General features: G+C 61.2%; 1 protein-coding gene across 2 annotated transcripts in view; it reads right to left on the reverse strand.

Moving 5' to 3' along the window:
- Positions 1-176: 176 nt before the first annotated feature.
- The window catches only part of ERFL (ETS repressor factor like), a 38,938-nt gene continuing 23,437 nt past the window's right edge, over positions 177-15,677 (reverse strand). The window contains exons 1-6 of one of the 2 annotated variants that reach the window (XM_032614198.1): positions 5,601-5,679; positions 5,381-5,488; positions 2,452-2,686; positions 1,848-2,043; positions 1,623-1,740; positions 287-1,153 (exon numbers count right to left, since the gene is read on the reverse strand). In XM_032614198.1, coding sequence (XP_032470089.1) covers positions 708-1,153; positions 1,623-1,740; positions 1,848-2,043; positions 2,452-2,686; positions 5,381-5,429 — 1,044 coding nt within the window. In that variant the 5' untranslated portion in view covers positions 5,430-5,488; positions 5,601-5,679 and the 3' untranslated portion in view covers positions 287-707. Of the gene's footprint in view, positions 1,154-1,622; positions 1,741-1,847; positions 2,044-2,451; positions 2,687-5,380; positions 5,489-5,600; positions 5,681-15,677 lie in introns of those variants that run through there. The other variant, XM_032614197.1, reaches the window with a different exon arrangement.

Raw genomic sequence — 15,677 nt, forward strand, 5'->3', positions numbered from 1 at the left:
GTCTGGCATCACTTCCTGCGTCTGTCCTACCCCGTCGCCTCTGTGCCTTTTGCCTTTCTCCAGTTGTTCATTCATTCGTCCCTGTGTCTTGACAGTGACTCCCCAGGCCCCCCCAACACCCCTCCCAGCTCCCACCCCCGAGCCCACTGGTCACGCACAACGCTGGGTGCCCTGCATCTCACATTTCTTTCTGTTCTTTTATTTTTGTAGTAAACTCTCTGGAGGTCGCTGGTGGGGGTCATGGGGCGGGGGGGGGGCCCTCCTGGGTGGGGGCTGGGGGCGGGGTTATTGCTCTGAGCTCCCTGTCCCCAGGGGGCCTGTGATGGAGGCGGGGGCATCAGGACTGGGGCCGGCACAGGGGGAGACACGGCCGCACAAACACTTAGGTCACAGCACAGGGACAGGTGGGCAGGGAAGGCTGGGCGCCGTATTGCACTTTGGGAGTGGGCCAGGCGGGGACCCCCTCAAACTGGAGCCTGGGGAGGAAGCGGGAGGCCATCGTGTCCCCTCCCCTCTCTGGAGGGGGAGGTGAGACCCCCCAGTCTGGGGCTGGGGAAGAAGACTGGGGCCGCCGTGGGCCTGGGCCTGGGAGGGGCCGAAGGCTGTTCCCCGGCCTCAGGCAGGACATCGAGAGCAGACCAGACAACAGAAGAGGCTGTGCGAGCGGCCACCCTGGTCCCCGCCCTGGCAGAATCCATCACCCGGGCTCAGCTGCCGACACCCCCTTTGCCCGCCTTGGCCTTGGAGGGCACGGGGAGGCCCTCCTCTCCCTCGCTGTCAGAGCTGCAGCCGCTGACATCGGTAATCTCCAGCTCCGAGTCGCTGTCCTTCCCCCCCAGCGCGGCCTCTGGGCCCCCAGCCCTCGGCAGTGCCAGGCGAGGGGCTGCTGCCAGGCCCGAGGGGCGCTCGGGGCCCAGGCCCTCCGCGGCGGCAGCCAGCAGGGGCGCAGCGGTGGGGCTTCCCCCTGCCCCTGCTGAGGGCAGGTGGCCCAGGGAACTGGCCAGAGGGTTGGGGTAGAAGTGGGGGGGGTAGAGAGGCGGGGGCAGCTTGGGGAAGGGGCCGGTGAGGTACGGGCTAAAGTTCCAGGGGTGCTCTGGGAAGGCGCGGCCGAAGGGACCCAGCAGGCCGAGGGGCTTGGAATAGCCGGTGGCACCTGGTGGGGTGGCGGAACGGGGGTGGCGTTCAGGCTGGGCCTCTCTGCCCCACTATCGGGGCTGGCTGCCGGGGCCTTAGTAAAGGGTGCCACCTCCCTGCCATATTCCACCCAATTCTCCCATTGTCCTCCCACACGGGATCTCCCCACCCTCACGTGGCTTCCCCCCATCTCTACCTCCCCACCTGTCTCCCATTCATATAGCGCCCCCAGAAAACCCTTCTCTCGGCCTGTCCCCCTTTCCAGCTTCCCTCCTCCCCTGCCTCACCTCGCATCCTCCGACTTCTAAACACACGTGCACACACGCACACATACACACACACAGAGCCTCGACATGTGTGCGCACACACACACACACACACACACACACACACAGCCTCGCCTGGAGCCTCCTTCCTGCATCCTGTCTCCTCCCCCATCTTTGCCCTCACACAGCCCTCCCCGGCACGCCTGGACCCCAGGCCCTTACCAGAGCCCAGGAACGGGAAAGGGCTGTCCAGATGCAGTTTGTCTGTCTCGGGGGTGAACAGGGGTGCCCGGGCCGCCGGCTCTCCCAGGCGTGGGGCAGAGAACAGGGTCTGCAGGGTCTGGAGAGGGGGCGGGGGGAGTGGGTGCCACTCAGACTGGTTGCCCCCTCCCCAGGGGGTTCATGGCACTAAGCACCTCGCTCTGGGATCCCAGGATCCTAACTCACCTCGGGGGTGAGGGGAGGAGCATCTGGCCCAGGGGCTCCCCCAAAGGGACCAGGGGTCAGCAAGAGTGGAGAGCCCGTGGTGGCGGCTGCCACGTCCAACAGTGGGTAATTGACAAGCACAACTTTGCTGAAGTTGAACTTGTAGGTGAACCTCTTCCCTTTGGTCTTGTGGAGAATCCGCTTGTTGTAGTAGTAGCTGTGGGCAGAAGGAGGGCGCTGATGCGGGGGCGGGACCCAGGGGGGTGGAGGCAGAGCCCCTAACACGTGCTCTGTGCCCAGCACAGAGCACAACAACTTGGGGAAACTGAGGCTCGCAGAAATCCTTTGGCCAAGGTCACAGGGCAAGGAAGGGGTGAGGCAGGGGCTGGGATCCTGGCCTGTGTGGCTCCAAAGCCCAGGGCTCCGGTCCTTCCTTCGTGCCTTCCTTTCACTCACAAGTAGGTACTTACAGTAGCTACACATGCAGAGCCCTGTGTGCTGGGATCCCACAGGATTCTGCCCCAGGAAGCTGAGGGAAAGCCCCCAGGGGGCAGGGGCCCAGAGGGGCAGTGAGGGGAGAGGGGCGAGGTGGGAGTGGGAGTCCCGGCCCCCAGCCCCTCCTCACCGCAGGGCCCGGCTCAGCTTGTCATAATTCATGTGGGGCTTGCACTTTCGGATGCCCCAGAGCCGAGCCACCTCGTCGGGGTCCTTGATGACGAATTCCCCGTAGTCCCCCTGCCAGGCGATGACACCCTGGTACTCCTCCTTCTGCAGCAGCTCCAGGATAAAGTGCCACAGCTGGATCTGCCTCGAGCCAGGGGACGACTCCGGCTTGTAGGCCCAATCCGGGAAGGCAAACCCTGGGGACAGGAGGCAGGGGTGCGGCCCCGGGTCAGGGCGCCAAGTCCGGGGCTCTGGGTCCTCCTTGGATTCAGGAACCAGGAGGCATCCAGCTCTCCCCTGACTCCTGGTCCCTGATGAACAGTCACCAGCCTCACGCGTGTTTAGGGACCCGATTCCCGCTCCTCACGCCCCAGTAGTCCCCAAACTGTCCAAATAGAGGGAGAGAACCCGGCGTCCAGGGACACTGGGTTGGCAGTTCCAGCCTGGTCCCCACCTTTGCACAACGTGGGCAGAGGGTGGGAGGGAGGGACCAGCTTCCTGCATTCTCGACTGTGGGGGTGAACTGGGAGGGGCTTGCAGGGAAGGGCACGCCCTCCACAGCATTCTCCCCACAGCCCCCCAGGCTGGCCCTGCCCCCAGAGGGCTCTGGTCGGAGAGACCCTGATTCCTGCTGTTCCCCCGTCCCTCCGTGTCTCCTGTCCGTCTCTCCCTGAACTTCCCTCCCCCTTACAGCCCCAGCTGACCTCACCCTGGCACGTCCAGGCTGGGCCTGTGTACATGTGTATCTCTGCACCTGTCCGTGAATTTATATCTTTCACGTCCCTGTGTCCCCTCCCTGCATCCATGCTGCATTGGTCTGAGAGCAGTGAGTGTCTGCGGATGCCCACAACACACAGCCTATCTCACAGACGTCCACTCACCCTCGAGGGACCCCCAGCTGTACCATGGGACACAGGTGCACCAGAGTGCCACACTCCTGCTGGGGCATGACACACCACCCACCATGTGCCACCAAGGCAGACACACCGGATACGGAGCATCGCACACCCGTCCCAACACACGCAACAGCACATCTCAGGCCCCTCAGCACTGGGATCCACTAACAGCAGGACCGTGATGAGAGACACGCAGGACCCCAAAGGCCCAAATGAAACACTGTGGTGGAGACAGTGAGTGCGGCATCAAGACGCGTGTGTCAACCTGACAGGCACACCCTGGGTGACACCATGACAGTAGAACAGCCTCCCAACCCCCAGCCCCACAGGCACCCAACTCTTAACACCCACAGCTCAGTGCTGTATGTCTCACGCTCAGGTGGGCGTCCTGCGCCCCATGTCCAGACACCCAGATGCTAGGTGGAGACAGGAGGGGCTTGCCCACCCCTAAATCTCACCTCCCATCCACAAGGCCCCAGGCCCTGAGTCCTGCTTCTCCGATGCCACATCCTCTGTCCCCTTCCCCCTCCTCAGAGACCCCAGAACCAGGCATGAAAACAGGAGGCATAATCAGCCTATAAGAAGGTGACAACCATGCAGGAAAGGGAAGGAGGCTGGTGAGGGAGGGGACTCCGAGCCGGCAGACCATCTGTATCCACTTGCTGTGTGGTCCCGGGCAGTTCCTTGCCCTCTCTGGCTTATCAGAATTTCAGGGATGGGAGGCAAGGAGGAGCGGGGTCGCATCAAGGCTGCCTGGTATCTAAAAATGGGAAATACTGCCTCCCTGCCTGAGGCTGGAGAAGGCCAGGTAGTTTCCTCCCTGAAGGGAGAATTTTTCTCTCAACTCCATCTGGGGTCTTTCTCACCTAAGAAAACAGGGACACGCGGCCTCTGGCCCATTCCACACCCAGAACACATCCCGGGGGGAAGTGGCTGTATCACAGACACACCCACACGACCCCAAAGGTGACAACGCACAACTGCCACACACGTAGACACACAGCGCAGCCCGGAACGCTACCTGTCCAACGCACGTCCTGGGATGTGCTGTACATGCTGACACGCACACACAACAAGAGGGAGGACCTGCAACCTCGGCACACAGACACATACACGTCAAGACACACACACACATCAAGACACATAGCCCCCAGTATCCAGCTACACTCAGTGACACACAGATGCAAGAACCACCTCCACACACCCCAAACACAGACACAGCCCCCAACACAGAGGCCTGGGGAGCACCCAGCCCCGCAGCCCGAAATGCACCAAGATTAGCCGTCCACTCGGTTCGGAGTGCCACACACCGCAAAAGCGGTCCGAGGCTCTTCAGCCACCGAGGCAGGAACACACATGGCGGCGAGCTGGCAGACACCCCCAACCCTGAAATGTAGCCACTCAAAGTCCCAAAGACACACAACACGCCCAGCCCAGAGACACTCGGGTAGCCTCGGAGGTACACAGACAAGCAGGCACACCAGCTCAACAAAGAGACGAACGCACACTTTTCCAGTGTGACCCCTTCTTCCGGAAACACTGAAGGGTGACACAGAGACACACTCCAAGACCCCAAATAACCAGGCACCAAGTCTCATGTCTCTCTCTCTCTCTCTCTTTCTCTCTCTCTCTCTCTCTCTCTCTCTCTCTCTCTCTCTCTCTCTGTCTCTCTCTGTCTCTCTCATTGTGGGGTGCGCCCACATCCCCGCTCTGGTGATCCACTTCCAAGAAAGCCGTCCTCTTTCCCAGGCTCCGGCTGGTTTGGCCACATCTCCATGTCCCCCTGCCTGGGTCATCCAGTCTGTCCACTCCTCCACCAGCGCCTAGCCTAGTGCCCCCTCTCGTCCCCGTCCCTGCCCCATCCGTGCCCACCTCTCTCCAGTCTCCCTGCTTCTCTTTGACCGCAGGTCCTGGGTGAGACCAGACTGCAGCCGGCCGAGACCCCAGGTCCTCAGGCCCCAGGTTCCTTGTCCCTCTCCAACCTCCACACCTCACCTGCCATCCAAAAGACGCTCGCGTCCCAGCAGGCAGGTGGCAGGGACATCTAGCTGTGAAGTTTTTAGCCAAGTTTTTCAGGAAGGGGTTGGATTCAGGCGACTCTGACTAAGACCCGGGGAGGTGGAAGGAAGACAGTGAGAGATGCAGAAAGGCGGGGCCGGCTTGCTGGGAAGGCCCGAGGGCTGGGGAAGGGGTGGGGGAGGTCCAGGCCAGTTACCAGGGGTCCAGAGAGCCGGCAGGGCAGGCGGGGCGAAGAGAAGGTCGGAGACGCAGCTACAGTCCATGGTGGAGCTGGCCCTGCAGAGAGGCCAGACAGACAGACGGATGAGGACGGGATGGAGCAGGCGGGAGAGACAGACGGGGGTCATGGGGGCTGGCACTGCCCCTCCACCCAGGTCCCAGCCAGCCTGGTGCCCGCGGCCCTTGCCCCCTACATCCCGCCCCGCCTGTCTCCTCCAGCGGGCACCCCTCTGCCTGCTGGTCCCCCGGGCTCCCGGTCCCTCTCCCGGCCCTGTGCCCTGTCCTTCCCTCCCAGCCAGTCTTCCCGGCAGCCTCCCCTTCCTCTGCGCCCCATTACGAACCAGGGGCTCCCAGCCTCCCTCCTCGCTCCTCACTCACTCACTCACTCACACTCGCTGGCTCCCGCCGCCCGCCCACCCCGCACCATCTCTGCCGCGGTCTCTCCATCCCTCGCCTCTCGCCAGACCTCTCAGGGTCCATCTCTGCGTCTCTGGGTCTCCCTCTGTCTCTCTCTGTGGCTGCCCCAAGTCTCTCCCACTGCCAACCTCCTGGCCCCACCCCGCCCCTCCCGGCTGACCCCCGGGCTGCTGCATCCAGCTCCCACGCTGCCCGGAGCTCTCATCTGTCGGCCCAGAGCCGGCCAGCACCCGGCGGGTGGCCGTCCCGACGACAGGCTGGGAGGGGCAGGCCCAGCCCCTGCCCGCCCTGCCCTCCGCCTCACCACCCCGCAGAGCGGGCCCCCAGCGCCCGCATAAGTGCTCCCGCAGAGGCCCCTCCTTCGACCTGCTGCTCCCCTCAGACCCCCACCACTTGGGCCTGCTTCCCCGCAGGCAGGCAGCCCTCCTCAGACACCCCTTCCCCTTAGACCTGCCTCCCCCCCGACACCCCTTCCCCTTAGACCTGCCTCCCCCAGACACCCCTTCCCCTTAGACCTGCCTCCCCCCCAGATAGCCCCCCTCAGACACCCCTTGTATCTGGCTCCCCCCCACCGCAACAGGTCCCCCCTTTCAGATCCCCACTCCCTCGGACACCCCTCTCCTCAGTTACCTAATTCTCCTGAGACACTCCATCCCCTGCCCATCCCTGTCTCTCAGACCCTTCCCCTTTCTGTCAGCCCTCTGCCTCAGATACCCCACCACCCAGACCTCACCCTAGGTCACCCACACCCTCAGACATCTGCTCCTGTCAGAGGCCCATCCCAGACACTCCAACTCCCAGATCCTTCTGCCTCTCACCACTCCACCCCGCCAGACCCCACCTCTCAGAGGGCGCGCTGTCCTCAGCCTCCCTCCTTTAGACACAAGCCCCTCAGATACCCCCGCACCCCTCCCCGTCACACACTCTTATACACACCATCCCTGTCACACACTCGGCTGCTCAGAAGATCCCACACACACTGTTCCCCCGTAAGCCCCACCCCACCCGTTGGGCACCAGAGGGGACTTGTCAGCCCACTTGCCCTCACACTTGTCCGGTCTCCCACGGCCACCCTCACCCCAGCCCCCAGCCCCGTGTCTACTGAGGCTCCTCCCCCTCGCTCCCTCCAGCACTCAGACCCTCCTGGGGGCAGCCCCTCCGCCCTCGCTCCCACACCCCCATCTCACCCCAGCTCCCCAACTTTCTCTGTTTATCTCCCTCCCTGTCTCTCTCTCCCTCTTTGTCTCTCTTTTCCCTTCTCTGTCTCCTCCCACTATCTCTTTTCCATTTTTCTGTCTCTCTCCTCCCTCCTTCCTTGCCTCCCCTCAACCTGGGGTGTCTCTCCCCACCTTTCTCCACTCAGCTCTCTCCCCCTGTCTGTCTCTCTCTGTCTCTCTCCCTCCATCATTCAGTCTTTCCCTACTTCTCCGTCCTCCACGTCTGCTCCCCCATCTCTTTCCAGGTCTGTCCCTCCCCGTCCCCCATCCCTTCTCTCGTCTCTTTCCCCGGTCTCCCCAGGTCCTGCATCTCTCGCTCTCTCTGCACCATCTGTCTCTTTTCCCCCCTCCTCTCCCCTCTCTAACTCTCTCCGTCTCTCTGCCCCCACCTCCCTCCCCATCTCCCTCTGTCCCCCGACTCCCCGCACCTCGCCCCGTCCACCTCTCTCCCACCTCCCCAGCTCTCCCTGCCTCTCCGGGCCCCCCTCCCTCCTGCCTCCGCACCCCCCCACCCCCACCCCCTATTGGCCCCTCTCATTTCCGTGTTGGTTTTGATTTCTCTTCCCGACGCTTTCAACTCCCCGCCGCCTCCTCCGGACACGTTATAACGAGGAGCCGTGGGATCGGCGCTCCGGGGCCTGCTCCCACGCTCCCCCCTCATCTCTCTCCCGCTCGCATCTCTGCCATCTCGAGGTCTCTGCCTGCCTCTTCTCCCGTCTCTGTCCCCCTCCTGTGTCCTGTCAGGCCCACGGGGACCGGCCCCCACCCCCTCTGGTTCTGTCCCCTTCCCTGCATGTCTGCCCTGACTGTCCGGGGTGCAGCACCGCATCTCTGGGTCCCCATGTCTCTCCGTCCCTGGGTCCTCACGTCTCTGCGTCTCCACACCACCCTGTTTTTATGTCTCTGGGTCCCCACATCTCTCCTCCCAACATCCCTGTCTCCATGTCTCTCTGTCTCTGTCTCCCCGTCTCCGAATCTCTGTTTCTGTCCCAGCATCCGTCTCTTGGGGCCCCTTTGATCTCGCCCTGCCCCTGGCGCCCCCCTGGCCCCATTGATCGCAGATCGACCGACGAGGGGAGCAGGGCCTGCGGGGCTGGGGCTGCGGCCCTGGCAGGGGCCCGGCAGGACACCGGACACAAGGACGGACACACAGCCCCAGTGACTGCAGAGGGGGAGCTGCCTGCCGCAACCCCGACCCTCCCAGTCAGTCCGTGCGGGGCGGATGGGGACTCCGGGCAAGCTTCAATTTTTAATTTTATTTTGCTTCCTCCATACCCCCCGCCCCCCATCTCCACCGCCCGCAGCCATGGCACCGAAGATGTGTGTGTGCGCGTGTGCGTGCGCGTGCAGCAGTGTGGAGAGGGGCTGGGTGGGCGAGAGCGGCCCTTCCTCCTCTCCCTGCAAAGCAGCTACACAGACCCACACGCCGACCCAGGCACACGCACCACACTGCCACAGCTCAACAAAGTGACACACACCACACTGGCACACACAACACACAGCACAAAGATGTGTGCTGCACACGTCCACAAACTCATACACATCAAGACTGTCACAACTGACACACATCACATAGACCCACACAGCAACCCAGGCACACATACCACCATGTTTCCCACAACAGACAGACATGCGTGTCAGAATAGTCAGACACGCACCATCCTGGTCATAGACATCAACCCAGAGACAGACACACAGTTACACACAGACATGCACGAGACACACAGCAATCAGTCCCATACAGAAACAAAGACCTACAACCATAAACCACAGACAGACAGACACTAACACAGGCACGCTCTCATACACCAAGGCTCACAGTCAAATACAGACACAGAGACCCACAATCACACACTGACACAGCGCCACACAGAAACAGAGGCACACCCAGGCACACACAGCAGCACAGCCAAGCCAGTCACACACACGTGACACGAGAGCACACGAGTCGCACAGACAAGCACGAGACCCCGCGTGCACACGTGCTCCACCACGCAAGGAGACAGAGGTGCACACACCACACCAACACAGCCAGCCACCGCAAGGCCACAGACACACGCGGCCTCACACACACACACACAGAGCCACACTCAGACCCACAGCCCACCTGGGTGGGCTGAGCACTCAGAGATAACCCCACCCTGCGGCCCTGATGCTCCCGCCATCATCCGTCCAGCTGTCTGTCCATCCGCCCATCCATCTGTGGATGTCCCAAGCCAGGCACTCAGAGATAACCCCACCCTGGGGCCCTGATGCTCCCGCCATCATCTGTCCAGCTGTCCGTCCATCCACCCATCCATCTGTGGATGTCCCAAGCCAGGCACTCAGAGATAACCCCACCCTGGGGCCCTGATGCTCCCGCCATCATCTGTCCAGCTGTCTGTCCATCCACCCATCCATCTGTGGATGTCCCAAGCCAGCCCCTGCCCCTGTGTGTGCACGTGTGTGAGGCGCGCACTGGCCCAGGCCTGCCTCCGCTGCTGTCTCACTAGAGACAGATCCCAGCCTCTCTCAGGCCTGCTGGGTGTCAGTGTCTCTCCTCTCTCTGTCTCTCTCTCTCTCAGGGTCTCTGTGGCCCCATCTCTCTGTCTGCCTCTATCTCCAAATATCTCCATCTCTGAGTGTCTCTGTTTCTTGTCTCTGTCTCTGGGTGTCTCTGTCTCTCCCCATCTCTCTTTGCCTCTGTCTCCTCAGGCCCCCATCACCCCGGCCCCCGGGGCTGGGGTTTAACCAGCTGTTTTGATTTCTCTAAGCTGCTCCGGCTGCCTCGGGAGCCGCCTCGGGCCTCACACCCTCACCCCAGCCCCTTCATCCCTCACCCAGCGCCCCCCCACCGCCGCCGCCTCCCCTTAACACGATCTGTACAAGTGGAATGAGAATTGATTTTTTTTTTAAATTTCATATCTTCTCTGGGGCTCTGTCTAAAGAGGAGAGAGATGCGGCCCAAGACCCTTCTCCCTCGGCCCCCTGCACGCGCACGCGCACACACCCCGACAGGCACACACACACACACCTCCCTACACCACACACCCGTGTAGCACACACCTGTGCACACAGTAGAGACACACAGCAGGTCCCGGTGCACGCACACGCTCTCTCTGGACACACACCACTAGACGCGCTTCACACACCACACACACAGTGTCCCATCTGGGTGCGCACAGCCGGATGCCTGCTGTCACACACTATATTAGCACGTGCTCACCGCACACCTGTCCGTACAGATTATGCCACGTCCATGCCACGTCCAAACCTAGGCTCAAGGACCTCCCGTCACTGGCACCAATGAGACCCCACGGCTGTCCTGGGGAGGACGGGGTCAGGAGGGTGACAGGGGCTCTCCTGCCCGGACTTGCCCCACACTCCCCAGGTCACCCTCTCCTACCCGTGCCCACATCCACCAAATGCTCCGGCCTGACCCTGGCAGGGGTGTCTCTGTGTGTACACACACACCCCCCCCCCACACACACACCTCTCACTACTTCTCTCAAGGGCACGCAGTGTCATCCCCACAACAGCCGGCTCATTTAAGAGCTGCCTCACCCCCACACAAAACACAGGCACCCATGACACACACGCAGCACCACACAGGCTGACGCTCCCACGACATCAGAGGCTCAGCCCCACGCATCGCCGGGCATTGGTTCACACAGTAGTGCACTCATACCATCCAACAGTCACACGTGACTGCACAACCACACACACAGCCTTCAACACCCTTCATGGCTGGTCACACAGAGGATGTCCCTTCATTGTCATGAACTCCTTATCCAGCTCGTTACATCCAGCCTTCCAAAATGACCGCGCGGGCACGCACACACACCCCTTACGTGTCTGATCCCAGACTCAGACACAAGCCCACAGGCTCAGACACACAACAGCACCCCCTTAACAACAAGGTATTGCCCACACGCTCGCACAGCCAATCTGCGATGCAGAGATTTGCGGGGATTTGTGACCATGTCCACAGCTAGTCCTTTGCGTGTTCCTCACACGCACACTCACCAGCCTGGCCCCTGGGGTCCCACCTGGGTGGCACCCTCGGTCCTTCCACCCCGTCTCCCTTGGGCTATTAAGCCTTCTCATCTCCTGGCCCTCAGAGATGTGGGCTGTCCTGTCCTGGTCACTCAGACACACCGTGCGGCCACCTGACTCGGAAACTCCGGACACGGCAACAGCCCTAAAGTTTTGGGGCTGTCACACACCAGACAGCTGAGCATCACACCCAAGTCACACACATGCTCCCAAACATGACACGTGTGGCTTAATTCAATCCCAAGTCCTCACGCACGCACAGTCACTGTGCCCAGGAACACACACATCTCCACACGTCACATTGACACGTGCTGCAACACAAGTCCCACAGTCCCACAAAAGGACAGCCAAGCCCCCCCACCACACTGTCACACACCACAGACACACACAGTCCAGACAGCTTGCACACATGCACATGCGTGCGCACACACGCACACACACACACACACACACACACGGGAACCTCTGCCCAGGCTGACTGTGCAAGACAGATGGGGCACCAGCTTCCAGCCTGGAGGTGTGTTTGTGGCGCCGGGTATGGGGTGCTTGGAAGGCACGAAGCCAGGGAGGGATGGAGACCTCACACCCACCCTCACCCTGTCTCTCCCTCTAGCTGGCGTCTCTGTCTGGGGCGGTGTGTGTCTCTTGTGGGTCTCTGTCTCTCTCCCTGAGCCCCAGCCTCTGCACGGATGTCCCTGGGGCTGTGGCCAGCACGCGGAACGGTGTCATTGGGGGGGGCTGGCGAGGGAGCGTCCCTGGGGAGGTGGGAGCCGCAGTGCCACGCACCCCGCCTACCAAACAGCGCTGGGGGAAGGGAGAGGGAGGGAGGCGCAGCAACCGCAGACGGACCGGGAGCCCAGGCTGCTCCCCCACGCCTGCCCCTCCCCTGGGAGACCCAGAGAGATGGGGGAAGCGCAGGGGTGGGGGGAGACAGAGAGGGAGAGACACCCACAGAGGGAGAGAGACAGAGACAGAGAGACAGCGTGATGGCGAGAGAGAGACAGAGAAGAGGGAAGCAGCACAGAGCAGGAAATAGATTGGAACAGAGATGGGAGAGACCCAGAGAAAAGATGGGAGGCCAGAGAGAGCCCCACAAAGACAGAGAGGGAGCGAGAAGCAGCGAGAGTGTGAGAGAGAGAGAGACAGAGAGAGAGAGAGAGAGAGAGAGAGAGAGACAGAGAGACAGAGAGAGACAGAGACAGAGACAGAGACAGAGACACCGGGACAGGGCGGGAGATCGAGTTAGGGAAACCCAGGAAAGGGGAGTGAGTCAGAGAGGCGTCACAAAGTGAATTAGAGCTGGAGGTCACGGGGAGAGAGCTGCTGGGAGGAGAGACCCCGGGTCAGGGAGGAAGGAGAGGAGGGGGCAGAGATGCGGAAAATTGAGGGATTAGGGCAGAGGCAAAGGAGAGGATGAGGGAGAGCTGCGAGGAGCTGCAGGGCAGAGGCCGGAGCCTCAGGAAAGTGAATCGGTCAGCTGACCCAGGCAGATCCCAAGTGCGGGTTCACGGCCACCTTGACACCCACCCTGGCCCTTCTGCGGGCCTGACCTAGCTCCTGGCTACCACCCCAACTCCAAAAGCCACCCCTCCCCCACCCCTCCTCACCTCCACCTGCCCCATTCCAAGCCCAGCTCCAACCCCTGCCTCATCCTGAATCCCACCCTCTTCCCAACACCAAGCTGGTCCTCAACTGCAGCTGTCTCCCTGTCCCATCCTCACACCCCAGGCCCTGCCCCACTGCCCGGGCTGGACCTTTTGGCCCCATGCCCTCTACCAGCGACAGTGACAGACGTGTAGGGGCAATGACCTCGGTTTGGTGGTGCTGGGGAGGCGGGTGGAGGGGCAGGGAACCGAAGGCAAGTGTGGTCAGCCAGTCCCAGGAGCCAAGAGACCACGAGAGCCCTTCTGGACTGTACTGGCCAAGGGGCAGGGATGCTGTGTGTCCTGGTCATGGGGCTGGGCACCAAGTATGTGCTCAGGAAATACTATTAAAATGGAACTCAGGCTAAAGGGAGTGAGGCAGGGAAACAGAGACAGAGAGATGGTGAGTCAAGGGACAGAAAGGCAGAGACCCAGGGGCTGAGATGGAGGTGGAGAGGCAAGACCTGGGGCGAGGGGGCAGAGAGGTTAGGGACGGAGGGCAGGACCCCCGTGCCTGGAGCCAGGTGTGGGGCCTGGGCTGGCTGGAACTGGGTGCCTGGGCTTCAGGGATCCCACAAGGGCCAGAGAAGGGCCAGGGTCCGGCTGGGCTGGGGGAGGCTCGGGGCTCCAGGGGCATCACGCGGTGCTAATTCAGCGCCATCGATCAGATGGGATGAGAGCAATAAATTATTGTGACAAGATGCAATCCTGGCCCGCGCACTGCCGCCGAGGCGGATCGATCTCTGTCCCCAGCCCCACACCGGGTCCCATGCCCAGGCCTCAGCCGGCCAGGACGCCTCTGCCCACATCTCTCTCCATTCCCCCCACCACACACGCTTCCACTGACAGCCGGGTGGGGCTGCAGCCCTGGGAAAGAGACAAGAACAGAGAGGGACCCACGGAGGGAAGGTTGGCCCCTCTCTGCCCCCAGTTCTCTCGCTTCCCTCCGCGTCACATCCTTACCACAACCTGGGAGGTAGCGACTGCCACAATGCCCATCTCACAGATGTGGAAACTGAGGCTCCGACAGGGAAAGTAACTTGGCCAAAGTCCCACAGGGGTGAGTGGTGATGCCTGGACTCAAATGCGGGTCAGTATAACTTCAAGCCCCCCAAGATTTCCACCGTCAGAGGGGAAGGCAAGGGACAGAGACAGAAGAGGAGGGAGGTGACAGAGAGAGAATGAGACGGAGAGTGCAGGACACAGAGAAACAGAGAGCCAGGGTGCTATAAAGAGATAGGGAGAGATACAAAGACACTGAGAGAGACAGAAATGGAGAAACGCAGAGAACACAGAGAGGGAGAAAAAGAGACAGGACAGAGAGACAGAGAGATTCAGATTCAGGGATAGGCAGATGGGGGGAGATGGGCAGACGGAGCAGGGATGGAGTAGAGAGAGGGGATAAAAGACAAGTGGGAAGATAGGAAACAGGAGCTGGGAAAGAGGTGCGAGAAGAGTAGTTCTGGAGACCAAGGTGTATCTGGGGAGACAGGTGTGTGTTGGCAGGGGGCTGCTGGTTCCATGCAGCTTGGGGGGCAGGTGGGAGCCAGGATGAGGATGACAAGCTCGGCCCAGGGGAGTCAGTGTCGGAGAGAGACAGGTGTGCCAGCAGGGAGGTGGGGCATGTCCGAGGGCAGGAGTGGAGGGAGAATGTGAGGCTGGGGTGTAGCTGGCAGGTGACTGGGAAGCAAATGATGCCCAAGTGACAAGGTGGACAGTGTCTATGGAAGAAGGCAGTCACCTGATAGGCAGGTGTGGGGGGCAAGGACACCTGGAAGCCTGAAGTCAGATGGCCTCAGATGGAGGCAAATCTCCAACATCTACCAGCTTCTGAGCCCAGAAATGACTCCATTTCTGTGGGTTCAGTTTCCTTCTCTGCAAAATGGGAATAAGGGTTAAGGGCCTGCCTCATAAGGGTCTTGCGAGGATGAAATGAGACAATGGATATGAAGAACTGAGGACACCGCCTGTCACAGAGATGGGTTTAATAAGCAGTCGCGGGGACATGTTAGGAGCAGGTGCTACTCGTGAGTGGTCCGTGACCCAGCCGCAGCAGCGGCCGTAGCAGCGTCACCTGGAGCCTGTTAGAAACACAGAGTTTCAGGATCCTCAGCAGACCTGCTGCACCGGGGTCTCTGTGGTGAGACCCAGGCCTCTGTGGTCCACAAGCGCTCCAGATCTTTCCGATGCCTGCTACAGTCTGAGAACCTCTGACTTAAGGGCTTCTGCACGCTGCGGCGGGCAGGTGTGTGGTCGGCTGGGAACAGGTATTATATGTGTTTAACAAATGCTACAGGTGTTACTTATGCTCACTGAGAAAGGTGTTCCCTGAGCAGGTAGATGGCTGATGACAGGTTCTATGAAAAGGGACAGGTCTTACTAGAGGGGAGCTGGCTGGAGACGGGTGTAGGGATCTGAAAGTTAGGCTCTAAAGGGGTGGGGGTGACAGGTTGTGTGGGCAGGTGGTTGAGAGGGGTGGGGTGGGTGCACAGCATCTGAAAAAGCTATGAAGGGATGAGGGCTACGTGGATGTGGGGGGAGGAGAAGGCTAGAGGGGGACCCAATTTTAGGTGTCAGGTGCACGTCTGTGGGGCAGGAGTGGGGAGGCCAGGGGTATGGCAGAGACCCGGATGAAGAGAGAAAGCAGAGAGAGATTAAGGAGGTGGCATGTGGAGGGCTCAGTACTTGTTTGCTGAAGAAATGACTGAACGTGGTACCGGAGCAGGTGATGCCTGAGGTAGA

The sequence above is a fragment of the Phocoena sinus genome, chromosome 19, assembly GCF_008692025.1.
Source record: "Phocoena sinus isolate mPhoSin1 chromosome 19, mPhoSin1.pri, whole genome shotgun sequence".
NCBI classification, from domain to species: domain Eukaryota; kingdom Metazoa; phylum Chordata; class Mammalia; order Artiodactyla; family Phocoenidae; genus Phocoena; species Phocoena sinus.